Source organism: Lampris incognitus, chromosome 14, assembly GCF_029633865.1.
Source record: "Lampris incognitus isolate fLamInc1 chromosome 14, fLamInc1.hap2, whole genome shotgun sequence".
Taxonomy (NCBI): domain Eukaryota; kingdom Metazoa; phylum Chordata; class Actinopteri; order Lampriformes; family Lampridae; genus Lampris; species Lampris incognitus.
This window is the reverse complement of record NC_079224.1, coordinates 49047685-49072982: the sequence shown is the minus strand read 5'-3', so window position 1 is coordinate 49072982 and position 25298 is coordinate 49047685. Positions and strand designations below refer to the sequence as shown.

At 49.2% G+C, this 25298-nt stretch overlaps 1 protein-coding gene across 1 annotated transcript; it reads left to right on the top strand.

The window, feature by feature from the left end:
* Nucleotides 1-24129, top strand: slc39a6 (solute carrier family 39 member 6). Its single transcript, XM_056292664.1, has 12 exons — nt 1-1790; nt 2695-2902; nt 8484-9801; nt 11567-11705; nt 12687-12839; nt 14998-15167; nt 15414-15599; nt 15889-15952; nt 16200-16580; nt 18729-18809; nt 20002-20192; nt 21904-24129. Exons 2-12 carry the CDS (start codon nt 2703-2705, stop codon nt 22054-22056), a joined length of 3036 nt encoding a protein of 1011 aa, XP_056148639.1. The 5' UTR covers nt 1-1790; nt 2695-2702; the 3' UTR covers nt 22057-24129.
* Nucleotides 24130-25298: the final 1169 nt, after the last annotated feature.

The window sequence follows — 25298 nt, the reverse complement described above, 5'->3', positions numbered from 1 at the left end:
CCTGACAACACAATTACTTTACCTAACGTTGTGTTTACTTTTTAATTTCCCAAGTTGTGTTGTTTTTTACATATCACTGTGCAAACTGGACTGTGAAAAGCTGCTTGGTGAATACAAAGACACAGCAGAGGTAGAAGAGCGCTGTCCACACATGCTGTGTGTGTGTGTGTGTGTGTGTCTGTGTATCTGTCTGTATGTGTGTGTGTGTCTGTCAGGCTGTCTGTGTGTCCGTCTGTGTGCGCGCGGTGGGGTGAGAGCAGTGTCCACATTCTTCTTAACACCTGGGTGGGCAGAGGCTTTGTGTGTGTGTGTGTGTGTGTGTGTGTGTGTGTGTGTGTGTGTGTGTGGACTATGTAAAGTCCTTTAACCAGGAAGCCAGTGTGTCCTGGGGGCGGAGGTTTCACACGTGTATTAGTGCAACCTGGTTAAAGCACAGACCTGTGGGGCTGCTGCATCACCAGCTGTGGGCTGAGGAAGGCGGAGGCTGTGGATGTAAAAGCTGTCAGCTGTGGATGGAGAAGGCCACAGAGCCCTGAAGCAAGGCAGCCCTGTGACGGAGCCTCGTGGGCCTAAACATCTCAGCAAGCCCCCAGTTAACCCATTACTGCCCGCAACCAGACACCTGCTGGTGAAGTTTGGGCGTAGCCATTTGGGAGCTGAACCTACTAAAGTGTCAGCAGTCACCTGGACATTCACAGCCAGCCTCCAGCAGCCTGTGACGTGTAGCTGGTGGTCTTCATGTGTGAGGCGGTTTCAGAGCCACTCTGGGGACTCGTCTTTCCACCGTTAGTCCCCGTCTGTCCTGTTGTGTCTATGCATGCTCAGTAATCCAGGTAAGGAAGTCAGAGGGAGGTGAATCAGTTCCTCCGGACTCCACGTTTCCTGACAGAAACGTTTCATCACTCCTCTACGTGACCTCTCCAGTCCTGCTGGACGTTGTTGTTCATCATCTGGGGGATTTCCTCCATTGCACAGGTCTGTGTTTGTTCAGTGTCAGTCTCCGTGGTTCTAGTAAGCTTATCCTGCAACTCTGGACTCCTACCGAGACCTCTGGGCTTTAAAACGTGGCGAACGCAGCGAGGGTACCGTGAGAACTCCTAAACCCGGTCCGTGTGACTCCGCGGCTCCCCTGGAACCCGTGACCTCCTCCGGACTCTTGCAGGTACAAGAAGCCCCGCTGTCACATGGTCCCGGTGCCCAATCACAGGCCGCGACGCTCCTCCGCCAGCTCCGCATCTGTGTAGAGTAAAGCTCCGCCGGAGTGGCTCCTCATTTCCTGAAAGCACCAAGACAGCGAGCGCAGCTACAGACACGACACGTCAGCGGGAGGACGGAGAGCTCACAAACCTGTTCACTTCCAGTAAGTCATGGCGGCCTCGGCGCCTCCTGCTCCGCTCCTTTCACCTCCGCGGCTGCTGCGCCGCGTCTGCTGGATGTGCGCGCGGAGCTCGCCGTGTGCTCCGTCGTGTTTCCGGTGAGTGACGCTGCTCTGCACACGGCACCGCGGGCCGCGTGCAGAGCAGCGTCGCGGGGCGCAAAATGTTTACCTCCGCCAGTCCGCGTGCATGTCCTGCGGGACTGCTTGGTTGCGGGACTTCCAAGCCTCCGAGTCCGACCGGTACGCTGGTCCTCCCGCCGGCGGTTCGGCTCGGTCCGGCCGCGGTAGGCCCGAGGCCCGCGGCCACATGGCGTCGGCGAGCAGAAGGTGGGACTAGTCCGCGGTGGTCGGTGGAGGTTCAGCTGAACAGCTCCTGCATGTGGAGCAGCGGGGAGGTGATGCTCCGCTGCAGGTGAAGAAACGATGAATCCGTGCGTTCGATCCCCGCCGCCTCCGTTTGCTCCGTCCTCTGTCTGCCAGCTCGGGCGCACGAGGCGCCCACATGTGCTCTACTTCCGCAGCTTCGTGCCGTGTCGTTTCTATTGTGTGTTGTACTGGTGTGGATCGTCTGTACTGCGTGTTGTACTGGTGTGGGTCGTCTGTACTGCGTGTTGTACTGGTGTGGGTCGTCTGTACTGGTGTGGGTCGTCTGTACTGCGTGTTGTACTGGTGTGGGTCGTCTACTGTGTGTGGTACTGGTGTGGGTCGTCTGTACTGCGTGTGGTGCTGGTGTGGGTCGTCTGTACTGCGTGTTGTGCTGGTGTGGGTCGTCTGTACTGCGTGTGGTGCTGGTGTGGGTCGTCTGTACTGCGTGTTGTGCTGGTGTGGGTCGTCTGTACTGCGTGTGGTACTGATGTGGGTCGTCTGCACTGCGTGTGGTACTGATGTGGGTCGTCTGTACTGCGTGTGGTACTGGTGTGGGTCGTCTGTACTGTGTGTGGTACTGGTGTGGGTCGTCTGTACTGCGTGTTGTGCTGGTGTGGGTCGTCTGTACTGTGTGTGGTACTGGTGTGGGTCGTCTGTACTGCGTGTGGTACTGGTGTGGGTCGTCTGTACTGCGTGTTGTGCTGGTGTGGGTCGTCTGTACTGTGTGTGGTACTGGTGTGGGTCGTCTGTACTGTGTGTGGTACTGGTGTGGGTCGTCTGTACTGTGTGTGGTACTGGTGTGGGTCGTCTGTACTGCGTGTGGTACTGGTGTGGGTCGTCTGTCCTGTGTGTGGTACTGGTGTGGGTCGTCTGTACTGCGTGTTGTACTGCTGTGCGTTGTTTCTCTGTGTAAGCGGTCTCATGTGATCATTAAACCTCTTCCTCCTCAGGAGTCATGATGGCGGATTGGCGGGAGTGGAGTCGGGCCTTGGCCCTCATGTGGCTGCTCACGGTGTGCTGGCGGTCCCCGGCCGCAGCCAGCGGCCCGTGCGGCCCCGCGACGCCGGGAGCGGAGAGCCCCGGAGCGGAGTCAGCCATAGTGGACCTGCCGAAGGCCCAGCACAGCCAGCGGCAGCACCTGGAGGCGCTCTTTCATCGGTAAGGTGTAATTAATGCAGCACGTGGTTTCTATCAGTGTCCAGCGGTCCGGACACACACGGCTTTACTGGGCGGCAGGTGGAATGTGGAGTTTTATATTTTGAAGTAGCTGTGATCTGAAAAGCTGATTAGCCAAGTATGGCGGTGTTTGTACGGTGCCAGAGCAGCTTGTGAACATGGAGCGGGAGTGGCCCCGGGCCGCTGGGTGTGCGTCTCCCTCAGCGCCCTGCAGACCGGATGCAGAGAGCTGAGGGAGCGACTCAGCCGCCTTCCTCTTCTCCACCAATGAGAAGGTCTCTGCAGCAGACAGGAAGGCTGAGTCAAAACGTTGGCAGGGACGTGAGTCCGTTCCCAGAAATGTGGATCATCGGTGCCCGTGTGGGCGGTTTGTGGTGAGAGTCACCCAGACGGAAGTTCCCCAAGAGCTGCAGCTGCCTCTGTGTAGACAGGGCACATAGTGAGAAGCAGGGTCCGACATTAACTTCCTGGCTTACCAGCCAAGGGAACTGGTAGAACAAAAAACTCCACCGGCCAAGCATATTTTTTACCGGCCAAAATAATGAGTAGCCTTTTTTGTGCCGTACATACATTATATCAATGAGAGAATAAGGTATTGTGTTGAATAAAAGCTTTTAAAAATTTCACAAGAGCAGATCTGAAGCAAAAATATTTTATGTAAAATTAGTCAATTTTAACATACTTGTAACATTTTATCAAAAGACAAAATGTTACAAGAATGATTTCATGTTTTATTTGCGGTATTATTATAACTACCCGAGTGCTCCACATGCCCGTCCCTCGTCCCAGACTACTTCGCACTCTACAGCAGCCACTCTCTTTGCACCATCCATGGAGTCTGGCCTCCTGCTCCTGACAGAGTCTTGGTGCCACAGATCAGCAGCACTGGTTGGCCCCTACTCCCTGATCTCGGGAGATGACAGCTGCACCACCAGTACATCCCAGAGTGTGGACCGCCACTCAGTTTTTTCTTAAATGTTCTTCTGATTTTTCCCCCAATTTAGTGGCCAATCAATCCCTATTTTAGTTCAAAAACCACCCTCGTACTGCATGCGTTCGCCAACTGCATTTCTCCGGCCGGCAGTCTCGAAGGAGACGCCTCACCGCTTCCGTGACAAGGCGACTCCGAAGCACTGCTTTTTCCGACGGTAGAGGCTAGTTCCCATCGATGCAGAGAACGGTCAACTGAGTATGCGCAAGTACTCGTTGCCTCCGTTGTTTGGGTAGGTTAGGGTTAGGGCGGGGTTAGGGTTAAAGCTAGCTAATCAGACGCATAGTAGGGGCGGGTCTTCCTAGAATCCTAGCGCCTGCTACGCGGGGCGTGCAGAGGCATGGTAGAGGCATTTCGCGCATGCTCAGTTGACCGTTCTCTACTCCATTTCCGTTCTCTGCATTGATGGGAACTAGCCTCTACCTTTTTCCGATACAGAGACGCATTCACGTGACGAACACAAGCCGACTCCGCCCCCCTCCTGGAGACAGCGCTGCCGATTATTGCTGCTTCATCGAGTCCGGCCATAGTCGGACCTGACAAGACCGGGGCGCGAACCCCGGTCCCCAGTGGGCAACTGCGTCGACACAAAGCCGATGCTTAGACCGCTACACCACCGCGGACGCTGAGCGGCAGTCAGTTTTAACCAGTTTCATGGTGTTGAAGCTAGCTCACAGCTAACGTTAGTGCAAGCTAGGTGTCACATACTAGCGCTAGCTGGCTAACGTTAGCTACAGCCAGCACGTTGTTTACGCTGTATAAGGATATTCTGAGATGACAACTAAATTCACTTACTCGCACATCCATTCGGAGTCGGAGAGATTCTCCTGCTGGTCTGCTCGGACATGGCTGTTAGCGCCTTTAGGGAGGATGCTGTGAGGACAGGCTCCGACTGGGCCCGACAGGCCTTCATACAGGTAATGTGACGTCTGGTGGTCTCATGGTCCCTGATGGTTTCTACCTTCATTATCTTGTTACCGATGATTAATGAACTGCTGCGGGTTTTGGCGTCCTGGCGACAGACGGGGCAACTCCTTATCACAGTCTGTGCGTTATACTCCCGCCAGCCTTTCGCACCTCCTTTATCGCCATACCTCCACTTCTCACTAAACTTTCTTTTTCCGGTTTGGTGGTGATGGTGGCTTCTTCCTCCTCTCCGGGGCATGGTTGTCTTTTTGATGGTGGTTTCGCGCCTTCTAAATGTCGCCACGTAGCTGGTGTTGCTGGCTAACGCTAGTTAAAAGAATAGAGTAGGCTAGTGCCGAGTGTGACGGTGCTGCTGTCGTTGTTCCTCTCGTGTGTGCGTCATGTTACCCGCCAGTAGCGCCTAGCAACATTCTAATGCACTCTGATTGGTTAGTTTCTGTTATTGCTGTTGCTACGTTATTGTTCTAATGCACTCTGATTGGTTAGTTTCTGTTATTGCTGTTGCTACGTTATTGTTCTAATGCACTCTGATTGGTTAGTTTCTGTTATTGCCGTTGCTACGTTATTGTTCTAATACACTCTGATTGGTGGACGGACCTTGTGTCCATCCACCTCTTAACCCACGGTTCCCCAACGGCATCCTTGACCTTCTAAACCAAATCCCCATGGCCTCCGAAGCTCTGCCTGCAACTGTCCCGTCTAAATAAAACCACATCGTCATCTCTTCCACCCTGCCACATCCACGATCCGATCCCTGTTTTAATGGCCTCACTGGTTTTAATGGGTGGCTGCACTCCAGCTCACCAGTCTGTGTACCCAAGTGATCTGCATTCGAGTTGTTCACCATATGAAGTGCGTTCACATGGAAACTGGTAACCAGGGTTTTTCCTGGCTTCCTGCTGTCCTGATCATGCACACACACGTGCATGTGTAGCGTGTCTTCAGCTGGCTCAAGCAAACACCTTCGTTTACAAGCGTCTTATTTTAGGAGTTCTAATAACTTTATGACGACATAAATGCTAACGTGTTCATTTACACACTTAACAGCAAAGTGTTTAAAATTAAATCAAACATAACATAAGCTGTTGTTTTCATTTAAAGTTCACATGGACCCTCTTGCCATGTAGCTGAACATAAATATAACAAAACACTGCTTTAATTTACACTTTTTACAACTGGAAACTTCTGGAAAACTGCAGCTCTTTTTTCCTCTTTGGCAGTTTTGGCAGCGCCTTTCCAGGTGCACTGTGCTGTTACGATACAGCGCCACCACATCGGCGACGGCGTAATGCCGCAACTGCAGTCAAAATGACATCCACCGAGTGCAGCGCTCATTAGAAAGCAGTGTTTTTCATTAAGACCCCCGTTGAGAGCTGGAGGCGGGACGGGATTTGACGAAGGCGGCCGCCTCGTCATTCTCTATGCAGGGAAAACCCTGGTAACTGATGAATCAGTCAAATTCAACATCTTTATTCCATGTATTGTGTGTCTGTTAGCACCTCCGTCACCACGTCCCTGCTTTTTACACCACGCAAGCTTCCTGCTGACTTAAAGCACACCTCAGCTGGCTGTGGTCTCACTTCCCTCCTTACAGACCCGGTGAAGTGAAACTTGTGTTAAAAACCCACAAATTCACTTTGTACTTATTTTACATCAACAGCTGATCACCTTAACCTCCAAGTGCGAGTGGGCAAGCAAGCAATATTCCACCCAGTATCATGAAATGTTTTGCACCATCCAATCAAATCACATCCCCAACTAGTTTTCACTGACCACCGCTTGGTAGGTTGTTTGTCTACGTTGCCAGTGAGACGCCACTGTCATGCACTGATTGACACGCCCATACAGCGTTGATCAGGCAGTTTAGTTTTTTGAACAGGTTTTAATTAAAGGGTGTTTTTTTTGTGTGTGTTCTACCTTTGTTTAATGCATTTTAAGTCACACTTTGGACTTCAAGTGAAATCTGTAATCTAAATTTCTATGTTTATGATCGACCTTTTTATTTCGTCCTTCCATTGTGTTTTGTTAGAATTGTATCTGCTGTCTGATACCACATGTGCTTCACATTCTACCATACACAGAGAAGTTTGCAACCCTTCAAGACATACTTGACACATCAGGCTCATTACTGACAGAGCCGTCTCCATGTTCAGCACTATTCTAGTCCACTAGCATAGGCAGTCGTTACATAAAATGTAGGCCCTACTCTGCTCAGTCAGTTAGCCCAAAAAAATCAGATCAAGGGCCAAATAATATTTCTAAATGTTGGTGTTCATGTGTCCACATAAGACTCTGTGGAACTGGCTAATAGCTGGTCTTCTCTGACTTGATGAAAATGTCTCTTAACATCTGTCCCACTTCTACAAGACACCATGAGTCAGTGGCGAGGTCCTGCTTACAGGTGTCTTCCACCACTTACTTGGGTGCAAAATCCAAAATTTCACAATGCATAAAGGGTAAAAGATGGTGGATACAAATAATGTTCTTCAGTCCTTGCGTGAATTGTCATTAGCAATCACTGAACACATGGCATTCCCTGACATTTCCACTGTTGCCTTTTTCAAGGGTATACGTGTCATCAGTAAGTAGGGAGCGTCTCGCTCTTCCATTATGCATGCTCATTAGACTGTGCCCTACTGACATACTTTGTCACATTCTGACTTTCACAAGGATACATGGCAGTGTGAAAAGGCAACAATGATCATTACATATACAACATGTACCTAGGATACAGCAATCGTATAACATAAAACCCATACCATAGGAATCAGGAATAGTTCAATAAAAGAGTGCAAGTCCAGCATTTTTCAGTCCGCCTGGTGTTACTGTCCCTACAGTATGTCACGAATCAGTTTGGACACCCTGTCTCGATGTTAAAATTTATAGGCAGTGAGCATGTCCTCACACTCGTTGGGGCAGTGATGTTGATACCTACCTACTGAGAAGGGAAGCCATTGGACAGAAACTTTAAGGACATGAACACCTGGTGGACTGAAAGTAATGTTGAACTTGCGCCACTTCATATATTAATTTAAAAAAAAATTATTTTATTACTTTATTGATCCCCGTGGGGAAATTCTTCCTCTGCATTTAACCCATCCTAGCTGTGTAGCTAGGAGCAGTGAGCAGCTGCCGTGCAGCGCCCGGGGACCAACTCCAGTTCGTCTTGCCATATCTTGGTCAGGAGCACAGACAGGAGTATTAACCCTAACATGCATGTCTTTTTGATGGTTGGGGAAACCAGAGCACCTGGAGAAAACCCACGCAGACATGGGGAGAACATGCAAACTCCACACAGAAAGGACCTGGGATGACCCCCCCCCCCAAGGTTGGACAACCCTGGGATTCGAACCTAGGACCCTCTTGTTGTGAGGCGACAGTGCTAACCACTGTGCCACCGCATATAACTATCCTTGATTCCTATGAAATGTGACGTGATTGCTGTATCCTAGGTACATGTAGTTGTAATGAACGATGATTTGTTTATCATGGAAATTAAGAAATTGGGTAAGGATTGAAGAACTTGTACAATTTGTGTGCATCATCTGTTTCTTGTTGCCTCTACATGTCGTCCCCTCTGATGGGTTGGATGAAACTGCTTGACTCAGTTTGCAGTATGTAATTTTATATTCTCATATCAAACAGGTACGGGGAAAATGGCACCCTTTCCCTGACAGGCCTAAAGCGTCTGTTGGAAAGTATGGGTCTCGACCACATCAGGAATGTGACTGTACAACATCATGGGGAAGAAGACATGGACCACGCCCACCATGATCATCACCATGACAATAGCACACACCGCCAAAAGCGTGCAGTCTCAGTGCCTAGAACATTATTGGAGACATCTAAGGAGCAAGATGCCACCCTAAAGAGATTGGAAATGTTGACCAGCCACGACAACCTCAACAAAAATCAACCCACCGAAACAGATTCATACCCACTGGCAATGGATACCATTAGACGCAGACGAAGGGGTGTGAACAAAGACGTGTCGCAAGGCAGTAAGACGGACGCCAACACCTCCGAGATTCCAACCCGAACTCCTGTGGTTGGCAAGGAGGGTTCCCACAATGACAGCCATGGAAATGACTACGACAGCCACGGACACAGCCATGACGACGGACACGGACACAGCCATGACGGCGGACACGGACACAGCCATGACGACGGACACGGACACAGCCATGACGACGGACACGGACACAGCCATGACGACGGACACGGACACAGCCATGACGGCGGACACGGACACAGCCATGACGACGGACACGGACACAGCCACGACGACGGACATGGACACAGCCACGACGACGGACACGGACACAGCCACGACGACGGACACGGACACAGCCACGACGACGGTCACGGACACAGCCACGACGATGGACACGGACACAGCCATGACGACGGACACGGACACAGCCATGACGACGGTCACGGACACAGCCATGACGATGGACACGGACACAGCCACGATGGACATGGACACAGCCACGATGGACACGGACACAGCCATGACGATGGACACGGACACAGCCATGACGACGGACACGGACACAGCCACGATGGACATGGACACAGCCACGACGACGGACACGGACACAGCCACGACGACGGACACGGACACAGCCACGACGACGGACACGGACACAGCCACGACGACGGACACGGACACAGCCACGACGACGGACACAGCCACGACGACGGACACGGACACAGCCACGACGACGGACACGGACACAGCCACGACGACGGACACGGACACAGCCACGACGACGGACACGGACACAGCCATGACGGCGGACACGGACACAGCCATGACGACGGACACGGACACAGCCATGACGACGGACACGGACACAGCCATGACGGCGGACACGGACACAGCCATGACGGCGGACACGGACACAGCCATGACGGCGGACACGGACACAGCCATGACGACGTGCAGGAGAGTGAGGAAGTAAGTGTGTCTTCTCTGCAGTGTTGTGTTAAAATGCACACATTATGGAACAAGTGTACACGTAGTCTAGTTAACACTCATGAATATGAAGAACATTGCTACTCAGACTTCACGGTTGTGTGTATTGAATGGGGGGATACTGACAAAAAGTCCAGTCAGGTGATCCGGTCCATCTTAGTTATTGGTTGTAGTGGGGCAGGTCATTGCTGTAGCTGTTTACTTTGTGGGCCAGTGGACACAGTGAACACATGATGTGTCAACAATACACAGTAATAGTAGTGGTAGTAGTAGTAATAGTGGTGGTAGTAGTAGTAGTCGTAGTAGTAGTGGTTGTAATAGTAGCAGTAATAGTGGTGGTAGTAGCAATAGAGGTGGTAGTACTAGTAGTAGTAGTAGCAGTAGTAGTAGTAGAAGTGGTAGTAGTAGTAGTAATAGTGGTGGTAGTAGTAGTAGTGGTGGTAGTAGTAGTAGTAAAAATAGTGGTGTTAGTAGTAGTGCGATGATAATAGTGGTGGTAGTAGTACCAGTAGTAGTGATAGTGGTGGTAGTAGTAGCAGTAGTAGTAATAGTGGTGGTAGTAGTAGTAATAGTTGTTGTAGTAATAGTGGTGGTAGTAGTAGTGGTAGTAGCAGTAGTAGTTGTAGTAGTAGAAATAGTGGTGGTGGTGGTGGTAGTAGTAGTGTGATGGTAATAGTGGTGGTAGCAGTAGTAGTAATAGTGGTGGTAGTAGTACCAGTAGTAGTGATAGTGGTGGTAGTAGCAGTAGTAGTAGAAATAGTGGTGGTGGTGGTGGTAGTAGTAGTAGTGTGATGGTAATAGTGGTGGTAGTAGTAGTGGTGGTAATAGTGGTGGTAGTAGCAGTAGTAGTGGTAGTAGTAGAAATAGTGGTGTTGGTGGTGGTGGTAGTAGTAGTGTGATGGTAATAGTGGTGGTAGTAGTAGTAGTAATAGTAGTGGTAGTAATAGTGGTGGTAGTAGCAGTAGTAGTGGTAGTAGTAGAAATAGTGGTGGTGGTGGTGGTGGTAGTAGTAGTGTGATGGTAATAGTGGTGGTAGCAGTAGTAGTAATAGTGGTGGTAGTAGTACCAGTAGTAGTAATAGTGGTGGTAGTAGTAATAGTGGTGGTAGTAGTAGTAGTAGTAATAGTGGTGGTTATTGTTGTGTATTAGAATACAGTGAAAATCTTGTGCTCTTGCTCTCTCTGCCTTAACACAAGAGACACACGGACAAAGGACACACATCCCAAAACAAGACAACCCTACAGACCTACATAGACTATGTTCACATGAATTCATACACCATATAGCCAGTATACACTACACATAACACAATATACACTACACATAACACAATATACACTACACATAACACAATTTACAGGACACATAACACCATATACACTACACACAACAGAATATACAGTACACATAACACAATATACAGGACACATACAATATACAGTACACAATATACAGGACACACAACACAATATACAGGACACACAGCACAATATACAGTACACAATAGTATACAGGACACATAACACAATATACAGGACACACAGCACAACACAACATACAGGACACATAACACAATATACAGTACACACAACACAATATACAGTACACACAACACAACATACAGTACACACAACACAACACAACACAACATACAGGACACACAGCCCAATATGCAGTGTGTAGCAACAAGTAGTGTTAGTGTTTTGTGCAGCATAGCCCCTCACCAGTGTTGTTTTGTGGACCTTAGTGTCTCGGGGCTTCTGCCATCCTGTCCTCTCACGGGATGTCGGAGGATGCTGTCCTGACTGTCGGGGACTTCAGCTACATCTGTCCCGCTCTGCTCCGCCAGATGGACTCCAGGTCCTGTGTCCAGCATGGAGGGAAAGGTAAGTCAGCATCCTCCCGTTGTTCTCTCACCAAACCAAGTGATTCAGGTCAGGACAGAGTGGCTGCAGCTGGACTTGTCATGTTAACATTTTTAATTCAGACTCCCTTTTGACTCCATGGACCCCGATCAGCCTCATTAATGGTCATTAAAAGGTAATGTGTTACCATAAGAAGCCTGTCACACGCAGCTTTAAGTCTCGTTTAAATGTCACCAGGACAATCAGCAATTAGTTAAGAAGAAAGAGTGGCTTGGGGCGTCCACGTGGCGTAGTGGTCTATTCCGTTGCCTACCAACACGGGGATCGCCGGTTCGAATCCCCGTGTTATCTCCAGCTTGGTCAGGCATCCCTACAGACACAATTGGCTGTGTCTGTGGGTGGGAAACCAGATGTGGGTATGTGTCCTGGTCGCTGCACTAGCGCCTCCTCTGGTCAGTTGGGGCACGTGTTCAGGGGGGAAGGGGAACTGGGGGGAATAGCGTGATCCTCCCATATGCTGCGTCCCCCTGGTGGAACTCCTCACTGTCAGGTGAGAAGAAGGGGCTGGTGACTCCACATGTATGCGAGGGGGCATGTGGTAATCTGCAGCCCTCCCCGGATCAGCAGGGGGGGTGGAGCAGAGACCGGGGCGGCTCGGGAGAGTGGGGTAATTGGACAGATACAATTGGGAGAAAAAAGGAGGAAATCAAAAAAAGAAGAAGACGAGTTTGTTGGTGGTGTTGTGATTATTTGTCTATATGAAAGCTGCTCCATCACACTTCCTCTAATCCAGCTGTGAACTGGTGAAACTTGAGTTTGTTTGAAATGATGCTGCTTGGCCCAAAAGTGGCGCCACAGTTGTAGTTCAACATGTAAGTGTGGCTTTAAGGCCCTGCTCATCTCCTCACATCAGAAAAGTGTCTCTGTGACATCATGAAACTGTCATTTCTTCTCACAGAGCATTTAAACATGGGCTTGACTAAAATCACTGTCTATTTGTAGGCTTCTCCCATGATAACCACGGACACAGTCACGGAGACGGGCACGGACACAGTCACGGAGACGGGCACAGTGGACACAGTCACGGAGACGGACACAGTGGACACAGTCACGGCAGCGATTATGAAGGGTCCAGCTCTAGAAGCGCCACCGTAGGTGAGTTTGAAACTCTACAGTTTGGTCAGACTGTGATGGGACACAACTGATGGACTGTTTGTCAGATTTGTTGGGACAGATGAAGTCCTGGCTCCAGATTCCTGTGACTCCATACTGCAGTTACTGTCCACCCTGCTCTGTCTTCTCAACATGGCAGTTACTGTCCACCCTACCCTGTCTTCTCAACATGGCAGTTACTGTCCACCCTACCCTGTCTTCTCAACATGGCAGTTACTCTCCACCCTGCTCTGTCTTCTCAACATGGCAGTTACTGTCCACCCTACCCTGTCTTCTCAACATGGCAGTTACTGTCCACCCTGCTCTGTCTTCTCAACATGGCAGTTACTGTCCACCCTACCCTGTCTTCTCAACATGGCAGTTACTCTCCACCCTGCTCTGTCTTCTCAACATGGCAGTTACTGTCCACCCTGCTCTGTCTTCTCAACATGGCAGTTACTGTCCACCCTACCCTGTCTTTTCAACATGGCAGTTACTTTCCACCCTGCTCTGTCTTCTCAACATGGCAGTTACTGTCCACCCTACCCTGTCTTTTCAACATGGCAGTTACTCTCCACCCTGCTCTGTCTTCTCAACATGGCAGTTACTGTCCACCCTGCTCTGTCTTCTCAACATGGCAGTTACTGTCCACCCTACCCTGTCTTTTCAACATGGCAGTTACTGTCCACCCTGCTCTGTCTTCTCAACATGGCAGTTACTGTCCACCCTACCCTGTCTTTTCAACATGGCAGTTACTCTCCACCCTGCTCTGTCTTCTCAACATGGCAGTTACTTTCCACCCTACCCTGTCTTCTCAACATGGCAGTTACTCTCCACCCTGCTCTGTCTTCTCAACATGGCAGTTATTTTCCACCCTGCTCTGTCTTCTCAACATGGCAGTTACTTTCCACCCTGCTGTGTCTTCTCAACATGGCAGTTACTTTCCACCCTGCTCTGTCTTCTCAACATGGCAGTTACTTTCCACCCTACCCTGTCTTCTCAACATGGCAGTTACTTTCCACCCTGCTCTGTCTTCTCAACATGGCAGTTACTGTCCACCCTACCCTGTCTTCTCAATATGGCAGTTACTTTCCACCCTGCTCTGTCTTCTCAACATGGCAGTTACTTTCCACCCTGCTCTGTCTTCTCAACATGGCAGTTACTGTCCACCCTACCCTGTCTTCTCAATATGGCAGTTACTCTCCACCCTGCCCTGTCTTCTCAACATGGCAGTTACTCTCCACCCTGCTCTGTCTTCTCAAAATGGCAGTTACTCTCCACCCTGCTCTGTCTTCTCAACATGGCAGTTACTGTCCACCCTGCCCTGTCTTCTCAACATGGCAGTTACTCTCCACCCTGCTCTGTCTTCTCAACATGGCAGTTACTGTCCACCCTGCCCTGTCTTCTCAACATGGCAGTTACTCTCCACCCTGCCCTGTCTTCTCAAAATGGCAGTTACTCTCCACCCTGCTCTGTCTTCTCAACATGGCAGTTACTTTCCACCCTGCTCTGTCTTCTCAACATGGCAGTTACTCTCCACCCTGCTCTGTCTTCTCAACATGGCAGTTACTTTCCACCCTGCTGTGTCTTCTCAACATGGCAGTTACTTTCCACCCTGCTCTGTCTTCTCAACATGGCAGTAACTGTCCACCCTGCTCTGTCTTCTCAACATGGCAGTTACTTTCCACCCTGCTCTGTCTTCTCAACATGGCAGTAACTGTCCACCCTGCTCTGTCTTCTCAGCATGGCAGTTACTGTCCACCCTACCCTGTCTTCTCAGCATGGCAGTTACTGTCCACCCTGCTCTGTCTTCTCAACATGGCAGTAACTGTCCACCCTGCTCTGTCTTCTCAGCATGGCAGTTACTGTCCACCCTGCCCTGTCTTCTCAACATGGCAGTTACTGTCCACCCTGCCCTGTCTTCTCAACATGGCAGTTACTCTCCACCCTGCTCTGTCTTCTCAACATGGCAGTTACTGTCCACCCTGCCCTGTCTTCTCAACATGGCAGTTACTGTCCACCCTGCTCTGTCTTCTCAACATGGCAGTTACTGTCCACCCTGCTCTGTCTTCTCAACATGGCAGTGAGCGTGCTGATGTGCTGATGTTGACATGACATGATTTTGATGACTAAATCTAAAGAGTGTTTGTGTGTGTTCCAGCTTGGGTTGGCGGCTTCATTGCGGTCACGGTTATCAGCCTGCCCTCTTTGATGGGCGTCATCATCATCCCCCTGATGAATAAGACTTTCTTCAAGTTCCTCATCAGTTTCCTGGTGGCTCTGGCCGTGGGCTCACTCAGCGGAGACGCCTTCCTGCACCTCATTCCCCACGTCAGTATTTCACCCGGCCGTCAGTCCTCAGGCCTGCTTGCTCGCTGTTGGCAAACAAGACACTTTTTGATCTTTGTTCAGCAGCAGTAGAAGACTGGTTGTAATTCATGTGTTGTGTTCATGTCTTTTTAACTCTTGGATTGTTTTACATATCAGCTGGTTTTTATAAAGGTGACTGATTTTGTTTGTAATATCCTATTGAAGCCTGTTTTTAGATGTTTCTCTGTTCATTTCTTGTCCCACCAGTCTCAAGGAGGCCATTCCCATTCTCATTCCCATTCCCATTCCCATGCCCATTCTCATCACCATGATGAGTCGGAGGAGCTGCGTGGGATCTGGTTGGGGCTTACAGCTCTGGCTGGAGTCTACTTCATGTTTCTGACAGAGCACTTCATCACCCTGGGCAAAATGTACAAGGACAAAAGACAGAGGGTCAGTACTGTGAGACTGCTTTTATTTCCTTACTGACACAAAGGACAGACAAAGCCTGATAGAGTGCAATATAAAAGTTGGTGTTGTGATTATTAAAACCCTCACTTTGATGTAGGTTAAGGTGATTTTTAGAACATCACTTTTTAGATAGTTTAGCATATTTTAAACATTTATATGAAGGCCTTCTTGTTATTTAAAGTGTCTAAATGTGCTGAATCCTGTCCATAGCAGACCAGAGAGGGAGGTGAGCTGTTTCTTTGTGGTAACTTGAGCTGTGAATGTCTTCCAGAGCCACAGTAAAGGAGATCTGGACAATCAGCTGGCACTGGAGAACAACACCAAACCAGTCAAGGGTGAGATGTGTGAGAAGGAGGACCGCTCCTCTTCCTTTGTTTTATTTGAATGCAGGGATGAGTGTACATTAAACGCAGGTCACATCTGTTCTGCTGATTCTTCTTGCGTTTAATTGGAGAGCAGATGGGCTCTGTCTCAATGAAGCACATCATTCATCATCTTTACCTTGCTGAAGTGGATATGGTTGAACCCTGCTAGCTAAACGAGCAGAGTGACTGAGGTTCTGCCATCTCTCTGTGTCTCTAGATGTTGAGAACAAGGGCACTTCTGGTGACCACGTTGGCGACGGGAACATGGCAGAAGAGGAGCAGGTGATGCTGGCCCCGATTGTCGCTGTGGTGACCCCACAGGAGGCTGAAGAAGACACCTTCACAGGCGATGAATGCGAGAACAAGTGTCACTCACACTTCCATGACACGGTGGCCAAGGCTGACCCCAAGCACCACCATCACCATGACTACCACCACATCCTGCATCATCACCACTCCCAGAACCACCATCCCCACACACACTCCCATTCCCACTGCTACACTGAGCAGGACCTCAAGGGGGCCGGCATCGCCACCCTGGCCTGGATGGTCGTCATGGGAGATGGCCTACATAACTTCAGTGACGGCCTGGCCATTGGTGAGTAGACGCCTTCAACATGCCAGGACCAGCAGGGAATAATAAATACCTTCCGGTATCAGCGCTAACCCGATTCACTGCTTTCTGCGTCCCCATTTACTTAAGCTTTCATAATCCAGAATGCAGAAACTCGAGGGGTTTGAGTCCTTGATGCAGGGTCTGAAATTAACACTCGCCACCTGCCAAAGGCGAGTAGATTTTCTGATTGGCAAATAAATCTCAGAAGCCTACCCGCCACATGGCGACTAACAAAAAAAGTGAAATCCAACCACTTAATCCCCCCATCTCTCTTGCTCTCTCTCTCCTTAGCAACAGCAATAACAGAAATTAACCAACCAGAGTGCATTAGAACAATAATGTAGCAACAGCAATAACAGAAACTAACCAATCAGAGTGCATTAGAATGTTGCTAGACGCTGCTGGCGGGTAACATGACGCACACACTTGAGAGGAACAACGACAGCAGCACCTGTCAAACTCACTACTAGCCTACTCTATTCTTTTAACTAACGTTAGCCAGCAACACCAGTTACGTGGCGACATTTAGAAGGCGCAAAACCACCATCAAAAAGACAACCATGCCCCGGAGAGGAGGAAGAAGCCACCATCACCACCAAACCGGAAAAAGAAAGTTTAGTGAAAAGTGGAGGTATGGCGATAAAGGAGGTGTGAGAGGCTGGCGGGAGTATAACGCACAGACCGTGATAAGGAGTTGCTCCGTCTGTCACCAGGATGCCAAAAACCATAGCAGTTCATTAGTCATCGGTAACAAGATGATGAAGGTAGAAACCATCAGGGACCATGAGACCTCCAGACGTCACATTACCTGTATGAAGGCCTCTCGGGCCCAGTCGGAGCCTGTCCTCACAGCATCCTCCCTAAAGGCGCTAACAGCCGTGTCCGAGCAGATCAGCAGGAGAATCTCTCCCACTTCCAATGGATGTGCGAGTAAGGGAATTTAGTTGTCATCTCAAAATATCCTTATACAGCGTAAACAACGTGCTGGCTCTAGCTAACGTTAGCCAGCTAGCACTAGTATGTGACACCTAGCTTGCACTAACGTTAGCTGTGTGCTAGCTTCAACACCATGAAACAGGTTAAAACTGATTGGCGTGTCCGCGGTGGTGTAGCGGTCTAGGTATCGGCTTTGTGTCGATGCAGTTGCCCACTGGGGACCGGGGTTCACGCCCCGGTCTCGTCAGATCCAACTATGGCCGGACTCGATGAAGCAGCAATAATTGGCAACGCTGTCTTGGGGAGGGGGCGGAGTCGGCTTGTGTTCGTCACATGAATGCGTCTCTGTGTGTGTCAGAAAAAGCGGTGGTTCGGCCTGGAGTCACCTTGTCACGAGGCGTCTCCTTCCAGACTGCAGGCCGGAGAGATGCAGTTGGCAAACACATGCAGTACGAGGGTGGGTGTCTGAACTAAAATAGGGAGCGATTGGGCACTAAATTGGGAGGAAAAAAAGGGGAAATCAGAAATAAAAATGGAAAAAAAAATTCAACTCAGTCACACTCTGGGATGTACTGATGGTGCAGCTGTCATCTCCCGAGATCAGGGAGTATGAGCCAACCAGTGCTGCTGATCTGTGGCACCAAGACTCTGTCAGGAGCAGGAGGCCAGACTTCATGGACGGTGCAAAGAGAGTGGCTGCTGTAGAGTGCGAAGTAGTTTGGGACGAGGGACGGGCATGTGGAGCACTCGGGTAGTTATAATAATACTGCAAATAAAACATGAAATCATACTTGTAACATTTTATCATTTAACCATTGACTGATTTTACATAAAAATATGTTTGATTCAAATCTGCACACTTTTAAAAGCTTTTATTCAACACAATACCTTATTCTAACGTTTGTATGGCACAAAAAAGGCTACTCATTATTTTGGCCGGTAAAAAATATGCTTGGCCAGTAGATTTTTTTCATCTACCAGTCCCCTTGGCTGGTAACCCAAAAAGTTAATTTCGGACCCTGCCCTGATGGTATGTTAGCCGTAGCCTGACCAACTTCCATGAAAAGAAGGTCAAATCCCTGAAGCAGTTCCACCACAACTGAGTACTAATGTGAGGCAGGGCTGAATGAGAGCAACTGATGAGGCTGAATGTAACTGACAGTTTCTGATGTAGTAACATCTGTTCTCCACCAGGGGCCGCCTTCACTGAGAGTCTGTCCAGTGGTGTCAGCACCTCCTTGGCTGTCTTCTGCCATGAGCTCCCTCATGAACTTGGTGAGTCTCCCACCACCTCCTATAACAGTTTACATGATTTGTGTTCCCCCGTCACCGCTCTTGTGTTTTACAAATGCTGCTGCTTTCTGTGTGGTGGTGATAAATATATTGGTGTCTTCTGTGTCCACTGTGTGGTGGTGATAAATATATTGTCTCTTCTGTGTCCACTGTGTGGTGGTGATAAATATATTGGTGTCTTCTGTGTCCACTGTGTGGTGGTGATAAATATATTGGTGTCTTCTGTGTCCACTGTGTGGTGGTGATAAATATATTGGTGTCTTCTGTGTCCACTGTGTGGTGGTGATAAATATATTGGTGTCTTCTGTGTCCACTGTGTGGTGGTGATAAATATATTGGTGTCTTCTGTGTCCACTGTGTGGTGGTGATAAATATATTGGTGTCTTCTGTGTCCACTGTGTGGTGGTGATACATATATTGGTGTCTTCTGTGTCCACTGTGTGGTGGTGATAAATATATTGGTGTCTTCTGTGTCCACTGTGTGGTGGTGATAAATATATTGTCTCTTCTGTGTCCACTGTGTGGTGGTGATAAATATATTGCCTCTTCTGGGTGAAATGGCATTGAGATGCGTACTTGGTCATCTTGTGCTTGGGTAAAAAAAGATTTGAGGATAGAATCACTTTTGGTTTTGAAGTACAACAGAATTTCAGAACTTTCTAGATGGATATTTAGTGTTTCGCAGAAAACCTCTAATTCTACCTTCACAGTACACAGATTGTAATTTAATTCTACCTTCACAGTACACAGTTTGTAATATAATTCTACCTTCACAGTACACAGTTTGTAATTTAATTCTACCTTCACAGTACACAGTTTGTAATACAATTCTACCTTCACAGTACACAGTTTGTAATATAATTCTACCTTCACAGTACACAGTTTGTAATTGAAAGGCAAATCTCACCATGTTGGGTTGTCTCAGCGTGTTTTATGTTTTAGCTTTTGAGTGAGACACGGTCCAGAGTAGTAGCGTATGACCTCATAAACACACAGGATCAAGGTCCGGCCTGACACACATGCTACAAAGACCACAGGACTTGGCATGCTTTGGAAATATGGATCACAGTCCAAGTCCCCACATGTCCACATTCTGTATATGAACTCTTGTATATGCCAAAGTGTGTCTGACATCAGAGCTCAGGAGTTAAAGTGTTAAAACTCCATTTCCCAGGTGACTTTGCGGTGCTACTGAAGGCAGGCATGACGGTGCGCCAGGCAGTCATCTACAACCTGCTGTCATCCTTAACGGCCTATCTGGGCCTGATCACTGGTATCCTCATCGGCCAGTACGCTGACGACATTGCAACATGGATATTCGCTCTCACGGCTGGTCTCTTCCTGTATGTGGCGCTGGTGGACATGGTAAGTACACACAGGACACAAATACTACAGTACCTCTACCATAGTACCACAGTACATACTGATACACATGGGACACACAACAGTACCTCTAACAGACTAACATAGTACCTCAGTACATACTGATACACATGGTACACACAACAGTATCTGTAACAGACTAACATAGTACCACAGTACATACTGATACACATGGTACACACAATAGTACCTGTAACAGACTAACATAGTACCACAGTACATACTGATACACATGGTACACACAATAGTACCTGTAACAGACTAACATAGTACCACAGTACATACTGATACACATGGTACGCACACACAACAGTACCTCTAACAGACTAACATAGTACCACAGTACATACTGATACACATGGTACACACACAACAGTACTTCTAACATAGTGCCACAGTACATACTGATACACATGGTACACACACAGTACCTCTAGAGTGCTAAGATAGTACCACAGTACATACTGACACACATGGTACACACACAACAGTACCTCTAACATAGTACCACAGTACATACTGGTACTTGTGGTTGGTGGTTGAACAGGTAGTTCTGTCCCTGTAGGACTCATCAGGGTTCATTCAAGTCCACAGTTGTCCACAGCTCCATAAAGACCACTGATCTGTTTCACGCTGCATTTATTAAAAAATACTTCTGGGCCACACAGGTAGCATGGCGGTCTATTCCGTTGCTCACCAACACGGGGATCGCCAGTTCGAATCCCCATGTTACCTCTGGCTTGGTCGGGCGTCCCTACAGACACAATTGGCCGTGTATGAGGGTGGGAAGCTGGATGTGGGTATGTGTCCTGCTCGCTGCAGTAGCGCCTCCTCTGGTCGGTCAGGGCGCCTGTTCCCCAAACAGGCGTGATCTTCCCACATGCTCCGTCCCCCTGGTGAAACTCCTCACTGTCAGGTGAAAAGAAGTGGCTGGCAACTCCACAGGTATGGGAGGAGGCATGTGGTAGTCTGCAGCCCTCCTGGATCAGCAGAGGAGGTGGAGCAGAGACCGGGACGGCTCAGGAGAGTGGGGTGATTGGTCGAGCACAATTGGGGAGAAAAAGAGGGGGGGGGAGACGTGTGGGGGGGGTGGATGAGAGCTGCAGCTCTTCTTTTTCCCTGAGAGTCAGCAGCAGCTGTTGTGCTGACACAGCAGTACTGACCTAATGTCTAATCCTGGTGCTAAAACAAGCTGCTTTAGTCCCGGCTGTGGCCTTCAGAACCACCTGGCCAGTTCTCTGTGTCTCACACACACACAGTATGAAGCCGAGTCTGAGCCACTGGTCTCTGACCTGCACTACCGGCCGTGTTGTGATGGAGTTCTGAGTCGTGGTCTTAAACCGGTACCACGGAGTTGGAGAAGAGGGCGGCAGCCTACAGGCAGGCCTGGGGTCACACTGGGCAGTTGACAGTAGCAGCAGATGTGCCAGTGTGGCTGAGGAGAACTGTGAACATGCAGCACAATCCTTCCTGTTTTTAAACAGGAGTGCTGGACAGCATCGAGTATTGGAAACCTGTTTTTACCGGCTGGTTCCTCTTTTATTCTGTACATTTAGTTAAGTTGGCAACAGGATAGATGAGTGTGTGTCGTTTTAAATGGACCTAAAATGCTTCCTGTGGTGAGTGTGACATCATGTCCTGTTTGACATCATATCCTGTGTATGGGTAAATTCATGTGTGTGTTTGTTGGCAGGTGCCAGAGATGCTGCACAATAATGAAGGAAACCACGGTTCCAGTCACTGGGGCTTCTTCCTGCTGCAGAACGCCGGCATGCTGTTGGGCTTCGGCATCATGCTGCTCATCGCCATTTATGAACACAGCATCCATCTGGACCTGGGTTACTGAAGATGGGTGTAGTCCTGCTCCTCCCGTGCATTCCAGTGCTGCAGTTAAATTATGTGTGTGGGTTTTTATTATGTTGTGTGTTCTTTCTGCTTGTGTCGGCTTCTACTGTCCTGAAACTCAAATGGGTCCTCCTCTGCGCTGGTGGGCTGAGATCTTCCCCGGACCAGAACATGAATGTGTGGTGATGTGACTGATGAGGGAGGCAGGGACGCATGTTATGGATGTCCTGATGAAGAGCTGCTTACCTGACATGGCTTTGGTCTGGTGGTCAGATGTGGGCTTGCATACAGACTCCTTTAGGGCGGCTAATGTACTTGGGCCGGTTAAAGGTTGGCCCGGCGGCTGATTCTGAGCCGCACCAGAGCTCGTCTTGCGTCATGTTGATTTATTTGGAGCCTTTTTGTTGTCCAGCTTTGTCTGTTACAAGACATCAGACCATGAAGGTCTTTCTTTAGTTCCTGCTTTGTGTTGGGCTTGTATACTGTAGTCCGTGGTCATGATCTCCACATGGTGCCTTACATTCAGACTCTTATGTGGAGTCCAGGTTCTGCCTTGGGGCAGTGTGCCACCGAAGGACAAACGGCAGCCGTAACATGTTGTTGGTTTGTCTTCTTTAACGACCAGTGTGTGTCCTTCGTCGTCGGCTCGTCTGTTACATCATGTTTCCTTACAGACAACAGACCGAGCTTCTCTTGACCCTCTGACCTTCTGTCCTCACTTGTCACCGAGAGCCTGAGGCCACCGCGGCACGCTGGCTGATCCAAGCCCGGCGTTTTCTAATGGGACACACCTGACAGGTGGTCTCTTTAAAGGATCAGACGCTGAGCTACACTGGAACCCCATTCCTACAAGTCCTGTGAACATGAGTCCAGCATGTTGTCAGTTGATTTTTGTTAAAGATTTTGCTGTTACTTCAAATGTCTGTCGTTAATGCTGTTTGACTTGTTCTTCAGTCACTTTTGAATATCTTGTGGAACAAGGAAGCCACCCGTTGTTTGGTTTCATTAATCTCCTGCGGTCAAAGTCCTGCTTCCCCCCCCACCCCACCCCTTCTGGCAAGCTGCGGCCCAGCCTCGGCCGGGTCAGAGGTCAGGGTGTCCACCCAGAGGTGTTGTGAGCAGCGTCTTCTTGTCCGGCTCATCGGGGCAGACGCACTTGGGGACGGCCTTCCTGTCCCAGCTCAGTCTTCTCCAAAGGGCCCGAGTGGGTTTCCTGCGAGCCTGGTCCACATGTCAGAAGATGTGGGCTGGTGGCTGACAGAGGACATGTCCCTGTTGAACGTCACCAAGTCTGGTACATTACTCTCATTGTCCCTGCTGAAGTGCCCGTGAGCAAAGTGTCAGAGAGCTCTCTGTTACCCGTCTGTCTCTGAGAGTCATTCTCTGGAATCTGACGATGGAGCTGAAAGAGGGATGTTTGTTTTTGTTTCTTTCTCCTTCAGGAAGTAAATGTTTTCAGAAATACTGTGGCAGCTCTACATGAACCCTTCTCACAAACCAAGTACACGTCTAAAATCTGCTTCCAGTAAACGTTGACTTGGAATGTGGTCTGTCCTTGTAATCCTGAGCTGATATGTTGTACAAAGTGATGAGGTCAAGAGATGTTTCCAGAATGAGGTCATGTAAAGTGTTGTAATTATTGTAAGTTATTGTGCCATTTTTTAATTTAAACGGAAAGTGTTTGTTTCTGCCCAGCTGTCCTGTAACAAACGTCAAGTCCAACCAACCACAGCACGTTTTATGTACTTGTACACCCACTGAACTTGCTTCATGGCTTATTTTTTACTTTTGTGTGTGTACAACAATCTGTATTGGACAGTGGAATTGTCCGTGGCCACTACTGGTATCAGTCCTATTAAATATTGACCAAATATTAAAACCCTGTCAAGAAGTGAGCAGTCTGGACAAGGTTCTGGAGCCCTCGAGCCAAGGTGTGTGTTGTCTCCATGTAGGAGGGATCCGTTTGTGGTGGAAGTTCAGTATGCCAACGTAGACTACATGGTTTGTTAGGCAGCTTTAGGATGGTCACTGTGTTTTTTCCTTTTATAACAATAAAACTTGTTCACCCACACAACGTGTTTTTTCTGCCCCTGTCCATGGGGAGTCATGTACACCCCCAGTAGCTGAAAAGCCAAGGCTGTGGTGGAGGCAGTCAGTCCCACTGCTGCCCTCTGCTGCTCAGCTACGGTACTACACCCCCTCTGCTGCTCAGCTACGGTACTACAACCCCCTCTGCTGCAGTGTTGTGCCGTGATTGACAGACTGAGAGCCAATAGTGGGTCTGCCTCTGCCGCAATGACGTCACCAGTCGGAGGGTCTCGCTGCGTCCCCTGCAGGTCTACACAGACCTGAACACCGCGAACGGGCCCCTTTCATTCTGAGGGTTTTTAAGCAGACATTTTACAATTCATGGCAAGTGAGGCATCGGTGGTGGGCGCTTCAGCAAACGGACCACACAATGTGAACACAATTACAACCTGATAAACGACAACATATGACCACATCCGTAAGGGCTCTCTGTAATAACTCTGAGGCAGCAGTAATCTTCAGGAGCTTTTTGCTGCTCTGCAGCACAGTGCTGTTTAATGTTAGTTGGTTTTATTTGTACAGCCCATTACCACCAAATACACATGTTCCTCAGGGGCTTTACAGCAACACAACATCCTGTCCACAGACCCTCACGTCAGATAAGGGACAACTCCCTCAATCCTTTAGGAGGGAGAGACCTCAGGGAGAGCACCGGAGGAGGATCTCTCCCCCAACACACACAACGTGACACGATGTTGTGTTTACACTGCTTATACACACAATACCACACTGAAAAGAGGAGGGGAAGCCACTTCATGACAAAACAGCCATTGTTAGAAGCACATGTCTGCAGGTAACCATCCTATCGTATAGGAGCAGTGGGCAGCTGCAGAACCCGGGGGCCAACTCCCGTTCTTCTTTCCACTGCCTTGCTCAGGGGACAGGCAGGAGTATTACCCTGAACATGCATGTCTTTCTGATGGTGGGAGGGAAACCCACGCAGACACGGAGAGAACATGTAAACTCCACACAGAAAGGACCTGGATGGCCTGGGGTTCGAACCCAGAACCTTCTTTCTGTGAGTTAACAGTGCTGACCACTGGGCCACCGTGCCACCACAGGAGAGCTAACACGTCAGGCCAGGAGTCCACAGTCTACACCACCTACAGGCCAGGACTCCACAGTCTACACCATCTACAGGCCAAGACTCCACAG